The 15,093-nt window shown below is 40.6% G+C and overlaps 1 protein-coding gene across 2 annotated transcripts in view; it reads left to right on the plus strand.

Moving 5' to 3' along the window:
• trip4 (thyroid hormone receptor interactor 4) overlaps positions 1-12,705 on the plus strand; it is an 80,622-nt gene extending 67,917 nt beyond the window's left edge. The window contains exon 13 of one of the 2 annotated variants that reach the window (XM_044143346.1): positions 12,499-12,705. In XM_044143346.1, the coding sequence (XP_043999281.1) occupies positions 12,499-12,563 (65 nt within the window). In that variant the 3' untranslated portion in view covers positions 12,564-12,705. The other variant, XM_044143338.1, reaches the window with a different exon arrangement.
• Positions 12,706-15,093: the final 2,388 nt, after the last annotated feature.

Raw genomic sequence — 15,093 nt, forward strand, 5'->3', positions numbered from 1 at the left:
AACTGATAAAACCTCCTTGTTTAGTCATTATAGGTTTTCCAGTTGCTGTGTCTGAACAGCCAGTGCTTGGGTTTCTTTGAAACTGTTTCTGCTTAACTCAGAACAGTCTGCAACCATCTGCTATGACAAAGTAGGACATCGTAACGCACGGCTGCCAGACAAGCCATCCGTCTTCCTCTTCATTTCTTTGAAGTGTGGGTAGGTGAGCAAATTTCAACCTAAACTGTGGATGGAATGGAAATTCTCAGCACTGCCTCTGTCGTACGATGCGGTACCACTAAATAAAATGGTGTTCCGTACGACAAAAACACAAAAGTGAAAAGAAAGACAAGAAAGCAGAGTTGGGTTAAATTGAAGTAGCTTTCATGGCAGAAGAAAGGTTTCCAGTGTTTGGGATTTCTCAACTTATCTTCAACTATCATGGGTGACTCCAAGATCTCCACTTTGTTTTACCCATAAAATAACTGTTTTGTGAAGGCCTTTTTTGTCTCCTTTCAATTCTTTCTAATGTCCAGTATTCACTGTTAGCTAAAATAGCACGTGACGCTTCTCAGACGTGTCTAGAACAGCACTTAATTATATCTGAACTTGTGTACAGGATAAAACTGCAACATATCATTTGTTCCGCACTTCTACGGTTCTGAATCATTTGTTATATCCATTCATTTCCATTTTGGCCCAGCCTACTCCATTTCCTACAAGTTACAACCAAAACAGTGTGTGCCCGCATGCTTGGCCAGAGCATTTATTTCTGTCAAGTATTTTGATGAATTGTTGAGGAAAATTAACTGCTTGAGTCTTGACTTCCTGTGTTGTTTCTAGTTCATCACAAATGTGTTGCATTTAACACCCATGTGTTTAAGGTTGCCATGCATGATGTGAATACAGTGGCGATAATTGTGTGTCAGGAAAATTAACTGTTACCCTTACGAGCTGCCATAAAGTTTGGTTCATTTCAAACCTTTGTGACAAGTTCAGCAAAGTTAATTAAGTTCAGAACATTAAGTTCAGACATGTTTTCTCACTATCAGCTGGTTATATTTGAAACATCCATCTGTGAATGTGATTCTGAGCCAGATGAAGTGAAGGTTTTGCTTGGGAAAAGAAAAACAAAAAAACGCCAATTCCTCCTTTAAAAAGTTTCCTATCTGCAACCCAAATTGTACCGCTAAGTAACTCTTCGAACATTAAAACGACTGTGAAATATGTGCAAAATCCTCAAACCAAAAAACTTGAATGTATTGGAATTTCTTAAGCTGACAGAACTAAGCTTCGAGCAGTTTTTGAAACATTCATCACTAATTTCCAGCGGACTAAACAGATGCAATGAGCTTTCAGTGTGCACGACTTCTTCTGACAGCCTACTTATGCCCAATGTTGTTTGGCTGACAGACGTTAAAGTGTTCAAACACAGGCTGAGCTCTGCTGGTTGTCCACTTCCACAGGAAGTTAATCTGCTGTTGGCAAGTTCCTCATTACGTATGTTTGGAGTGGGAATGTGGCCCAGGAGGAAAAGCAGAGATTATTACAAGAGCAATGTGATCCCTAGAGAGGAGAGTCGTTTTTAGGCCTGTTCTACTCACCATTGGCCTTATGATGACGCAACCAGTCCTGTGAATGTAATTGCATCTGCTAATGTATTACTAAAGACATTTGTTGTTTAGATTTATTTACGCTTGTGCAACAAGTAGCCATCATTATCCGGTTAATACAGCGTGTGACACCGTTCTTTAAATCACTGCAAGCTTTTCCCACCACGCTTTTTGAAGTGCTTAACTGGACCCCTTGCTTCCCTAGCAGCTGTTCTTTCCATTTCCACCCTGTGTGGATCAAGCGCCATAAAACCAGTGCTGTCTCAGCAACAAGTGTTTGTTGAGAACCTTCGTCCGGGGTCACCAAAAAGAAAAGAGAAAAAAAAAAAACAATTAAAAGGTTTTGAGGTCCATCTCTTCAAAAGTCCTGAGTTAATTTTTAGTTTAGACAAGATTTCTTAAGGAACAATGGACATATTCTGGCGATATGAAGACATGACTTTGCGGGGATGATGTGACAAATAATGGGATTTGTGTAGATAAATTGTCTTGTTACACTGCAGCTGTGGAGGAGGAGTGACCAGATGTTCAACAGAGGAGACAGTTGGAGTCGAAATGAAGAAAGAGTCTTTTTAGGACAAGAAAAAAAGAAGTTGCTTAAAAAACAAAAAGCATCCCCAGCTTAACAATGAAACTACTCCAATGGAGGATTATTATCTGATTGATTCATGTGAGAAGAGCAAATCATTAAATAAGGAAGAGGATATATAAGCATGAAAAGATCAGAATCCTTTCAACGTTAGGATGTTATGGACTAACTCATCCAGTTTATCCAAATTCACTTCTTCAACCTGCCTTCCTTGTGTCTTAAAATTCTGGACGGATCTAGATTAAGAGGTTAAGTGTGTAAGTGCAGCATTACCAGTTCTTTGTAAAAGGAAGCGGTTTAAGTGAGGCTTGAATTGGACTCATATTTTCGACCAGAGCCCGGACAGATGGGCAGACTCTCCCTTCACCTCCACTCCAGATTTTAAATCAGAGCAAAACAGCTGGAGGCAAAAGCACTGAGGGGAATACAGAAACCTTTGTGCTCCATGTTAATATAAAAAAAAACTGTCATTTTCAACTTTTCTCACACAACATTTAAATCTATATCTTTAAAAGTCAACTTTTGCTTTTGTCGTGGTAAGTCTCCTACTGCTTTCAGGCAATAAGTGTGCAATTAAATTTATCAAGGACACATTCTACAATAAAATAATGATTTTCTAAGATACCTTTTACAAGCAGCTAAAGGAACGTGGACTATCCCTTTAAACATTACTACCGTAGTTGACCCTATATGTCATGTTTTAGCTGGAGGTAGTTTTAACGGGCGTCATGTCCAACATGTGTCCATGTGTGTATGAAAATGTAAAAGGCTGTTTAGCAAAATATTTTACTAAACCCAAAGAGAACTTAAATGTTGTAACTCAAACTACACAATTTTCTGCAAAGAGTTGTTGTAGATATTACAGGCAGAAAGAGTCGCCTGCAGCGGTCTGTATCACAGTGGTTCTGAAGAAGCCTCTGACTGAGGAAACTTTATTTTAAAGCACTCTAATGAAGAGGACGTTCAGGGTTGTCAGTAATTGTCGTGATTTTACAAAGAATCCTTCTTTGCACTGTCGTCTCCAGATTTTCCACGGTAGTCCCCAGAACAGAACCAGCCTTCGTAATCAGCTTGTTTAGCCTTTTTAAGTCCCTGGATCTATTGATGGCAGAAGAGATTACACACTTCACAACAGACTGATAGAAGATATGCAGGATCTTGCTGCAAACCTTTAAGAACCTAAGCTTCCTCTAGAAGAACAGTCTGCCCTGTCTCCTCTTATAGACTGCTTTACTGTTGCAGCTCCGGTCCAGTCTGCTCTCCAGGTGAACTCTGAAGTATTTAAACTCCTCCACCAACTCCACTTCTTCACCCACGATGGAAATCATGTTGGATCTGATCATGTTTTCTTGCATTGAAGACAGATAAGCATCCATTGTTTCTGCAACTATTCTGTGTGTTGTTTTTGCTTTTTTTTTTACGTTAGCCTAGCGTGTTGCCTGGCTAAAACTAAAGTTGCAGCCTTGATTACTATGTTCTTTTTAATCGTGTGCTTACATATTTTGCTTTTTATCGAGCCACAGTATAATTGTTGGCTCAAGAGAATGTCATGAATGTTACAGTTTCTCACGCAGTTTTCTCTTAGCTTCTTGCTTTACCATAAAAAGCCAGTAGAAGTTAGCAAATGTAATGCATAATGTTTGAACAACCGGTGTAGATCTTACCCTTCAAATAACGCTGTAAAATCTCACCCCGGTTGCAGATCAGTCTCTCGTCGGCTGATCTCAAACAGAACTAGACCAACTCTAATTATGTTAGTACATGTATGGAGAAAGTTCATGCAGGGCCGTTGTTCAAAGCTGTGTGCAGTTGTACACACAGGTCCGTTATTTATAGTGGTCAAATCCCAACCATCACCTTCTGGGGATAATGTGTAATACTCACATGCTCACATGTGTAACCACTGTATGCGTATATATATCTATATATATGATAGGAGAACATGCGATTGTGATACTCGTGCCTTTCATTCTTGACCATTACAAAACATGTTAGCCACTGGATGAGTTGTAGATTTATATCAGCTGTGGCCGTAAACAGCAGTGGGAGTGTATCCAACTCTCCTAATGCATCATGAACTTGTAAAGCATGAACACATGACACAAATATAACGTAGCAGCACTTGTAGTGTTCTGAAGATCTGGACTCACATCATTTGTATTTGGGTTATTATGAATAAAGGCACAAATTACTCTACTGTGAAAAGAGGAAAACTATCTCTGTTACCACCCCTGATTAAACCTACGACTGTTTACAGCACATTTTAATTAATTAAACATGAGGTGTTAAAAAAAGGCCGGACCTTTAGGTCAGCGACAGCGCGCGAGCTTTTGGTGCGATTTAGAAAAACATCCGAAGCTCAGAAGAACTTACTGTACCAACTAATACCAGTAACAATTTCAAAATCGACAATATTAATGAGCTACTAAATACACCCTCGCTCTACTTTCCTGCACCGCGTTTGCTGTCCCCGGCTTGTCAGACTCTGGATTTCTGGGGAGTTGTGACAAACTGTCATGTGCGTGACTAAATCGGCTCAACGGTGCAGTGTTGGTTGGAGGAATCACTCAGCCGTTCCAGCCCCTGAGCGTCTGTGGAAACAGCTTCAGGCAGGGAGGTTTGGACAGACCCAGAGATGGGAGAGTCTGTGTTCTCTGCAGTGGGAAGCACGGCTGATGTGTCTTCCTAACCTCTTGCAAACAGCATGCCAGCACAAGTCTCGAGCAGCACCTCCTCTATCCACTTGTAAATTCACTGGCTCGGCAGCGCAGGAAGGGAATTTAAATTAGGTGTGACTAACGGCAAGATGGGAATCCAGGCAGTTTCCCTCCCCTCTTGCTGTGCTCCCCTGGCTACTGGGGTTTTGTACACATCCACTTTCCTGCAGTGCTTGAGGCTGTCAGCTTGGTTTCACATTCAAAATGACTTCAGCTGGAGGTGCGTAAGCTCGACCAGACGGAGAGGAGAAGATAAAAAGGCAACATCGCTGGGGTGAAGCGTCAAAAAGAAAGGGGAGAAAAAAATGAAACCATCCGATTTGCACTTTTACCATATCTGCAGAAATCAAGAAAATTGGGAAATACTTGTGCAGAATGCTTTTGGTTTTTGTTTCTTTCTTTCTTTTTTGTGGTACTGCATTGATCTACCAATTAGAGCTGAATACATAGCTAAAGCCAGATGTGACTTCTTTTTTAAGATTTCTCATGCGGTCTACAACGCATAATGTCCTAATCAAGTGAAGAACTCAACACTACGCAAGCTTTGGGATATTTGATTCAATCTGTATTCATCTAAACACAAAACTACTACAGTTTTTCCGTTTTAAGGACCAGGGCTGGAGTTTTGGACATGTCCAGCTGTAAAAAAACGTGAAAATCTCCAGGCATTAAATTGATCACTTTGCTCCAGGAAACCACACATTAGTCTTTCACCTCACAAGAGGCAAGTCAACTGGGCAGTCTGTCTTTCAATTTAGCTCTGGACACATTCAGACGGAGCTTTTCTTCTCTTTAAGACTGAATTTCAATTCAACGACCCACCACTTAGCCTTAGAATTAGAGCTGCACTTTAAAAATATTCAACTTTAGGTGTTTTTGCTCATGTCTTTAGAAATGTTAGATTCAATTTTACATTCATCTGAATAAATCTAAATGGTCATCTGAAAAAAAAGGGACCATAAATTATAATACCAATCTGGAGTTGGTAGTTTAAATCAACAGATTGGTAATATTTCATAGAGAGCTGTCAAAAAGATTGCTTGGCTATATTACCTTATAAAACATGCAGATAAGTTACTATATGCTGAAAAGTTCAAAGATTTCAGTTACTGGTATAATTTCCTTTCTTACAATCGTTCTTATTTTCTTTCCAAACATTTGACAAATACTCAACACAAGTAAAGAATAGCAGTGGTCCGTTAACGGTTCCCTGAGGAATCCCAGATTGTTTTGCAGCACTTATTATAAGCAAACTGTGTTTCCTTAGACTAATTTTTAAATAAAGATCTGCTTTAAAAACTTTTGTAAAACCTACAAAACTATGAGATGTCACTAAGAGTAGATTAAGAGACTCTGTTGATCAGTCGAACATAAACCAAGTCATTTTTCTTCTGACTCCACTTTAGTTTTCTGATATATTCCAAATTAAAAGTAAGTATCCTATAGAAGAGGTTTAGGTTACAACCAAAATGTTAAACACCGTCTTCTAAGATGTCTGAACTGAAGGTTCTTTGCCTGTCATGTACTTTTGTAAAAAGCACATATTTGATTTGGGCTTTTTTTTGGAATATGCCTCAACTCTCTGGCTCCCTGTTCAAGCCACTGAATCCTGCCATTAAGTTCAGGTTTGAAAGAGTCCTTTTCACTTTCAGCTACTTCTTACTCTCGCCTCGGTTTCTTTTGTGACAGACTCTGAGCCGGGTTTTTTTTTTTTTTTTTGTGGGGACCCATTGGGAATCACTGAAACAGATAGTTTTCAAGGTGTTACATTCAATCAGAGAGCTGCCGGGTGCTGCATTTTATCTCCCTTTTCTGTGTCACCATTTGTAGGCAAGAGGCAATTTCCTCATGCCGGAGTGTGCCTTCAGAAGGGGTGTTAACGTGCGTGCCGTACGCATAGCTGTTCCGGGTTTATTATTCAGGTGCGTTGGGATTGATGTGTGATAAAAAAGATACAAAAGGGAAAATAGGATTCATCCTTCTTTTTTTTTTCTTTCATTTCTCAGTGTGTGGGCAGTCGCTCCTAGAGAGAAACTGCAACCAGCCAATTATTCCTATGATTATTATTGCAAGGAGGCTGATGGACTGCGTGTTATTGATGTCAGGGAGGATGTCGGCGGACCTCTATTTCATTCTAATAAATACTCTTTGCACTCTTGCCCCTGGATTTTCAAGGGATTACGCGCAGCCGCTTTCCATCTGCAACGAGCTGCACTTTCCCATTAGCTGTTACAGTAATAGTATGCGGGCAGCAATATTTCTTATTATGGGAAAAGACTATTTCAGTTTAGTGGACGTCTAAGTGTGTCTGTGTGGCTCGGCGTGTGTTTTTATGGTCTTGATGATGGAGCTGGCCCTCTGCAGACAACCTGTGCTTATTTTATGGCCTTCCATCCCCAGCTGCAGCGCGCGGCCAATAAACCTCTCTCTAGCAATCTCCAAACAGTGCAGCAATCAATGGGAAATTATCTCAGCCAATCGATGGTCCTACCTTTCTGTTTCTCCCTCTTTTTGCCTCCACCAGCCATGTCCTCCATCGCTCCCCGCTCTCATCCCCATCCCTCGTGTCGCCTTTGTATTTTTTCTTGCTTTCTCTGTTTTTTTTTCCGCCTCGCCTTCTTCTTTAACCTGCAGTCCCTGTAGCTCTTCTTGACTCCACAGCACCTATTTTGAAATGCGACAGCTCAGCAGCTCTGGAGCCATTAGCCAAAGTCGCTTTTTTTTTCTTTTTTTTTTTCACAGGGAATATTTAACGTTTCTGGTCGGAGTCTCCTGGCAGCTGTCTGCTCATAAGACCCAGAGTTTCTCCTCCCGCTCGTTGTCCTCCGGTTGACAGCAAACAGTTGCTCAAAACATTGTTATTGTTCTCCTGTTTGCTGAGAGATACGTTTTAATGAGGGGAGATAACTGTCTGAAAGACGCTTCCTAAACGGTTGCCTTTCATTTATCACAGAGCCGGCGCTGAGCTTCACTCTTTAGTAATACTGGTACCAGTTAGTCAGTCGAGGGATCAGACGGTTCCAGCCTTTCTTCTTCAGATCTGAACCCTGTCCTCCACAGTTTAAGCTGTTTTATTGCAGCAAAAGATCCCGTAACCCTTAGTATGCTAAAGAGGTCATTCAAAGTTATGATTCCTCAGGGAACGATGTCAGCAACTTTCGAGTCTTTGGAAAGCTGGAAAAACTGTTTTTACCTTTTGGTTTTTGATCGGGAAGCTTCAACCACTTGAACCATCTCTCATTTTTCACACGGTTCAGTTTCTCAGCTGTAGCTATAGATGGCTTTCTGTGGCTAATCTGCAGCAGACGGTTAGGCCACATTTCCAAAACGTGGTTGAGCTCAGCCAACAGGTCTTCTGGTTCTTTGGTCGCGGCCAGCACCTGGTGCTTTTATTGTTGGCATCACCTCGCAAAGCAGAGGCAGTTCTTGAAAGGGACGTGAAACAACAGCTGTATTGTCACACGTGTGTCCCGGCGTGTTGCAGAGATGTTGCTGCACTCATCGGCGAGCGGCTGTCACTTTTCTAACACCTTTTGTTTCCTGAGCAGGTCAAAGAGCACACCGCGGCTTTCACTTTCTTTTGATATCAGCATTGTTCAAATGTTAGTTTGTGTCTAAAAAGAAAACGAACCGGGGGGGGGGGGGGGCACACTGTCAGAAGCTGCTAAACAATTAACTAACTCGTTGAAGACTAAAGCAATTAGTTATTTTTAATTACCAGGTGAACAAAGGGGTTTGTCAGTGACATCACTGGCTGAAACACCCACCAAGATGTTAAAAAGAGACCGGGTAAAAACTTTAGACACACGGAGGCATTCAAATCCGTGTATCGTTCGTTTTTTACTCTTTCCATTTCAAAATAAAATGCAAAAAAGTGGGTATTTTTTTTAGTTTTCAAAACTACAAAAAACTAAATGAAAACTTAAACTAATTAAAAAAAATTGTATTGTTGTAAAATTATTATTTTGTATTGCTTTAATGGTTAAAGCAATGACAAACTATATTATTTCACCATTTAGGAAATCATGGTCTAAATTGCGAACACATTACATTTTCATTTCTGTGGCTTCAGAAACAACGAAAGTCTCACCATCAGCTTTTGCCAACTCAGTCACAATTGCGTATCAGTTTTTCTCTTCGTAGTAAAACATTGTGATGTATTAGGGAAAGACATGTTCCAAAAAGTCCCTTTAAAGCAAGCGGTGCAAATAAATTTAACGTTACATTTTCTGAAGTCTTGCACCTATTTTCGATTGATTGTGATTCTGATGTTCGTCTGAATTATGTTAGATTACAATCCCTGATCAAACCAAAATAACATGAGCAACCTCCTGCTGGTAAATATTAAAATTGTATTACCACATGAAGTAACTTTAGACTATAAGTAGACCATAAATTAGCTTTATGGTATGTATGAGACATCCTGTACAAATTGACACAAGGTTGGTGCGAAACATCCAGTGGTAATGAAATCCATCTTGTTCTAGAAAAAGTTGCTTTGAAAATATTAAAACTAAAAGAGGGCAAAATAACAAAGCAACCAAATAACCCAGTGCTGTTTTTCAGAATAATTAATGTCACCACTTTGTTGATAATGTTTGCTTTGTATACACAGACATTTGACCTCGTTAATCTGGCAAAGTCCTGTAATCATGTATTGTGTGTGCTCCAACGGGGCGAACAGGAAGTTTGCTGATGTCATGTTGAAACCACACCGCAGCTTATTAATAACCATAATGCTGAAACAAAAAAACAAGCAAAAAAAAAAGCAATCTGCGGAAGCTGACGAAAGTCTTGCTGTCTGGTTCTAGTGTCATCAAAGGATTCATGCTGCGATCCTTCCTTTCATGTAAGTAAACCTGCCTTTCTCTTTCTAAGAAGATGAGTCTCTTTAATCGTACGTATTTACAACGCTCTACCTCTTCCACCATGTCAGCATGAACACTTTGTTTGCAGAGCTCGTAGCTGTGCTTGAATTTTTGCGCTTGGCTTTGCATTCATGAGCGGGGAGCTGACCATGCCGACATTCCCTCCACGTTTGCTTTGACGCCGATAATCGGCTTGTTTTCGTTCCTGATAATATTTTTTCATTTTTGCTCACGGAAACGTCATCGTGTTATGAAAAGAAGGCAAAAAAATAAAATAAAAAATATACCGCAGCAAATTTCCCACAATATTGATTCTGGCTCTGGCTTCCCCACCCCGTACCAAACACCCACAAGAAGAGCTGGGGAGGACAGAACCAGTTGGAGGAGTTCGACGATTGGCTTCCCAGAACAGAGAGAGCCTGCCTGTGCTGGCACAACACCGCTCTGACTCGGGCTCTGCTGAGCACAACTGCCATCTCTGGGTTTTATGATACAGTTATTGGGATCTTATCATCTAATATTTATCCCACACACACACACACACACCCAGCTACAGTGCGTCTACTGCCTGGTCCTTGTCTGCTGAATGTTTCAAAAAGCAGTTTACACTTGGCATGAAATTCTGTTAAGATGGATTTGTTATTAATGAAATCTTGGATAACCTCTTAGCAGCCTTTGCCAAATAGTAATAATAAAAAAATAAAACAAAATTTAAAAAAAAATCTGGAGAGGTTTCCATGCCGAAGCAACACTCGCTTCTGGCAGAACCGAGACGCGCTGACAGCCGTTCAAGACGGGCTTGGAAATGGTGAGCAAGCAGCGCTTGTGCTAAACACCGTGTTTATGCCGCTGCTACCCACAGAGTTCAGCCATAACGTGACGGTGTGAAAAAAGAGAGCATGGGTGACAACTGCAGCTCCTGCCTGTCAGACTTGCATCATTCTCATCCCTGCCTCAGACACGGGGAGAGAAAACAGCCGGCTAATGCTGCGGCTTCACAAGCGGGAGGTTTGTGTGAGGCGGTGAGACACGGGGTTGTTATTTGCTCTGCAGTTAAGGACAAGGTCGACACGGGTTATCGGAATCCAGCAGGGGCTGTTCTGCAGAAAGAGGACAAAGCAGCAGAGCGTAGTTTGGGAGGATGAGCTCTAATGGAGAAATGTGATCAATACTGGGGATGCTGTATTGGCAGGAAAAGGTTGCAGTTACGGTAGATTGGGAGGTCAGCTCTGGTCAGCGGCTTGCAGGGCCGTTTGTTGCTTTCATGGCCAGCAGCCTTTATGTGAATAACAATATGCTGAAATCCTTACTGAAGATGCACTCTTGACAGAAGTGCTCTGATATTTACATTATGTGGACTGCGGGACAAAATAATGATAAATGGACGATATTATGGAAGTTAACGTGTTCTTCTTGATGTTTTCTGGTGATAATATACAGTTACTTACATGTTCGATCCCCACTTTTCACCTGCTCGCCAATTTGGCTCGTTGGCGACTTCCCTTGGCAGCTTAGTCATAAAAGTGGTTTAACTTTAACCATTTCTGTTGTTGGATCACTAGAATCTAATGAATTATTAGATGTTTCATTTTGTGAAAGAACGAGTTTTACACTTTCTCAACAAAAATATGAAAGGACATGCGAGCCTAAAGCCGGTCGGCTTTGACCGTTTTATTTGTGTAGTGCAGTTGTAAATATGTGTCCTGAATGAATTCCTCAAAATCAGATTTTTATCATAGCGTTCACGCCAGGAGACTCCAACTTCAACAAACTTGGAATGTTTAACAAAATATTTAAGAAATGAGAGCTGTGCATTCACCAGATTCATGCAGCGTCAATGCATATAAAGTATTTGAGGTTGCTAGCATCACACGCGAAAATAATTAGCTAGCTATGCTTTGTCGCTAACAACTTTATTAGTTCAATTTTGGCCAAGTACAGTAACGACGTCGCCTCAAGTGTATAACTTTCATTTGAAATCACTGCAAAAAAAAAAAAAAGAAAAAATATTGGATAGCATGGACATGTATGCCATGTCTTAAATTGTATGCTAAAGTCTTAATTTCAATTCTGTATGAATTAATACATTTGTAAATGAGGAAAAAATAAAAGATGTCAGGACATTTCTGTTTCATCACCGTAAACTGTCCCACCAAAACAGACACTAGGAGTTTCAATATAATGGTGTTCCACAGGGATCTATGTTGGTCCCAAGTAAATTCTTTGAACATAGACACAAATATGTTTATTTTTCAATCCACATCTCATTGTCTTTCATAAAACATTTTATTTCCACTGTTCGAAGACATTACAGTAATAATAACTGTATTAAAAACCTTCCCTTTGGTGATGCAGGCCTGCTGTATTTGGCCGAGTTGTCGAACTTAACTTGAAGACGTAGCATTTAGTGGTTTCATTGTGTCTCGGTTGCATTTAATGCTCCTGTAATTAAAGTCTGTGATAAACCTCTGAATTGAAGCTCGTCTTGTTTTGCTGCCAACAAAAGCTGTTTTCCAGTCTCCTCTGTTGAATAAAAGGTCTCATTGGTCTTTTCCTTCATCATCTCGATGTCTCTGTGCATCAACCCGAGGCCGCCTGTAATCAGCAGCCCTTGAGCTCTCAGAAAGGTCATTCTGTCCCTTTGATGGTGTTTTGATTCATCCCTTCCTCTTTTCTCTCCTCCCACCCTTCCTCTATTCCACTGCCCTCTCCACTCCCCCTCTTTCTTGCAGGGAAGCTGGAGAGCCACTATCACCAGGGTGCCAAGAAGGGGCTGGTCCCATCAGCTGCAGTGTGACACCAGAGGAAAGGCTCTTTGCTCACATGGCAAATTCACATTTTCTGCTCTCAATCTGGACTGGAGTTTAAGACCAATGCCGTTTGAATCTTTCAGTCTGATTACTTGTACTTGCAGTAATTCAATAAAGGGTTGATTATTATTGTAAACGACTGTTTCTTTTGCAAATGCCTGTGAAATTGTGTTGGTTTTAAAAGAGATTGAAACTCCTCTTGTAGTCGCACGCAGATTGGAATCGCAGTTCAAGCAGAACCTAAACGACTACTAGAGAAATGCAGCTCGACTTCCCTCGCTAGACGCTGGCCTGTCATTACCCGTCTTTCACTTAGGGCCACATTTACACGAACAATAGCACTTTGTTAAAAAAAAAAAAAAAGCACAGCCTTGTCTTTAGTTTCAATGAAACCATTTGATCACAGCAGCGAGTGCAGGCGGGGCGGGGTGGGGGGGGGAGGGGGTTTGATGCCAAAGGCGACAACCAACAGGGGAAACAAGAATGCAGAACAAGGTTAACTCTGAATGAACACTGCAATCAGTCATCCTCAATCAACATTCGTTTATTTATTTATTTATTTATTTATTTACTTTGCTGTTTGTTTTTGAATTACGTTTCCCCCTCGAAATGGTAGCGCAGAGGAGGATGGAGTACCCGCCGAGAGTCGTTGGTTCCGATAAGCCCTCGGTTTGGGATTCACCTTCGATGGAATTTGATCCTCTTTCCTAGTACGTGTAGCAGCATGCCAGAACGGAGGATAACGCTTGGACACATGGGTATTTTCAGCCCAAACAACATGCGTTATCTTTCCTGGGTGTGTCCTTCCTGCTCATATCCTCAGAGCTTCCAACCTGTTTCCCACAACGAACCCCGTAAAACAGAGAGCGCAGGATGTTGATGATCTACTAACACACCTTATTGCTGTGGCTGATTCTGAAGTGACTGTTTGTCATCTCAGCGTGTTAAACCGAGTACAAATGGTCTTATAAAACGCGGCCCGCATGTGGGTTCAGTCTGCAAGGCCCACTGAGACCAAAGATCGCAGCATTGATAGAGAAGGTTAAACTATGCAGCGCATGCTATTAAGTGTGTGTAATAGAATGTTGGAAAATGTTGCCAAACGTGCAGTTTGTGAGTCACCTCCGCTCAGAACGAGGCAGGGCAGAAAACACAAAGATGTGGCTGATGATAAAGAAGTTTGGACTATAAGGAGAAAAGATTATCCAGCCACAGCAATCCATTTGCTTTCGTTCCTTATGTGTTTTTCATAAAGCAGAAGTCAAGAAAATATTGGACATGGACACATCCTGAATGGAAACAACCAGTCAAGGTTGGACTTCAACTTAACATAGTTCCCTGTAAAGCGAAACAAACCTACGAATTGTTTGCTTTAATGCAAATGTAAGACAAAAATGTCATTGAGTAATTCAGCTTTTAACATTTCATGTGATTTTGAGAAAAAAAAAAAAAAAACCAAAAGTCTTCCTCAGATGAATCCTTTCTAAAGCTCTGCTAACTATAAGAGGATTTCTCAGAAGACGACATGCATAGATGGGTGTGTTCTGGTTTCACTTTTAATGCAAACTGGAATGTGGACATGACTTAACAAGGTTGAGTCAAAATTCTTTCGTAGTACCTGCATAGACTAAAGGGTTTCGTTGTCAGTCTGTTCCTCTTTGGGCTTTTTTTTTTTAGGCTGTTGGAGGGTAATAAAAGGGAATTTTATAGTTTAATCATTTTTGGGTTTTTGTGTGTGTTTTTATGCTAAATGTGGGCATTTACATTACATCAAGTTAACTGCCTGAGAGTTTCTTCCTGTATTGAATGGACTTGTAGTTTAAAGTATGATCCCAAAATCAGTTCGGTCCTCAATGGTGCATGGGGACAAACTGACTGGCACTCACTGTGAGCAAAGTTTTAAACACTAAATTGCTAAATTAATGTCAATTTTTGCTTTTTAGCTTAGGACAAAGCACACTTTTCTAGAAAATATTAAGAGGGAGTTGCGTGGATACCGGTTAGAGCTGAGATTTTTCTCGTTTGTGTTTATGCATCCTGTCTGTAACCATGAGTGTCGCTCAGGAGGATTTAGAAACACAGATATGAAACCTCAAATCTGGATCATCTTTGCAGTTTTAAACACACGTCTGACACCATAAATATAACACTTGTTTGCAGTTTCTGAACACTAATCTGACACGTAAATGCGACTCATGTTTTTAGCTTATGACTCGTGTTTTACCCCCCCTCCACATTTGCAGCTTATAAACAGATTTGAAACTACAAAAAAAATAAAAAATCAACACTGATTTGCACTTCATAAACACAGATAAGGAGTACCTGTTGGGATTGTAACTAGTATTCACTAGTAATGGCTCTTGTTTAAAATAAATAGCATTGACATCAGATTGTTCATGAAAGGCTTTTTGTTTCCAGGGATAACAGAACAAATAATGTGATTTATACAGATAAGCTGCCACGGTTCACTATAGTCACATATACACATTAACTGGAAGAGGGAAAAAACAATGTGTT

Source organism: Gambusia affinis, linkage group LG02, assembly GCF_019740435.1.
Source record: "Gambusia affinis linkage group LG02, SWU_Gaff_1.0, whole genome shotgun sequence".
Lineage (NCBI taxonomy): Eukaryota > Metazoa > Chordata > Actinopteri > Cyprinodontiformes > Poeciliidae > Gambusia > Gambusia affinis.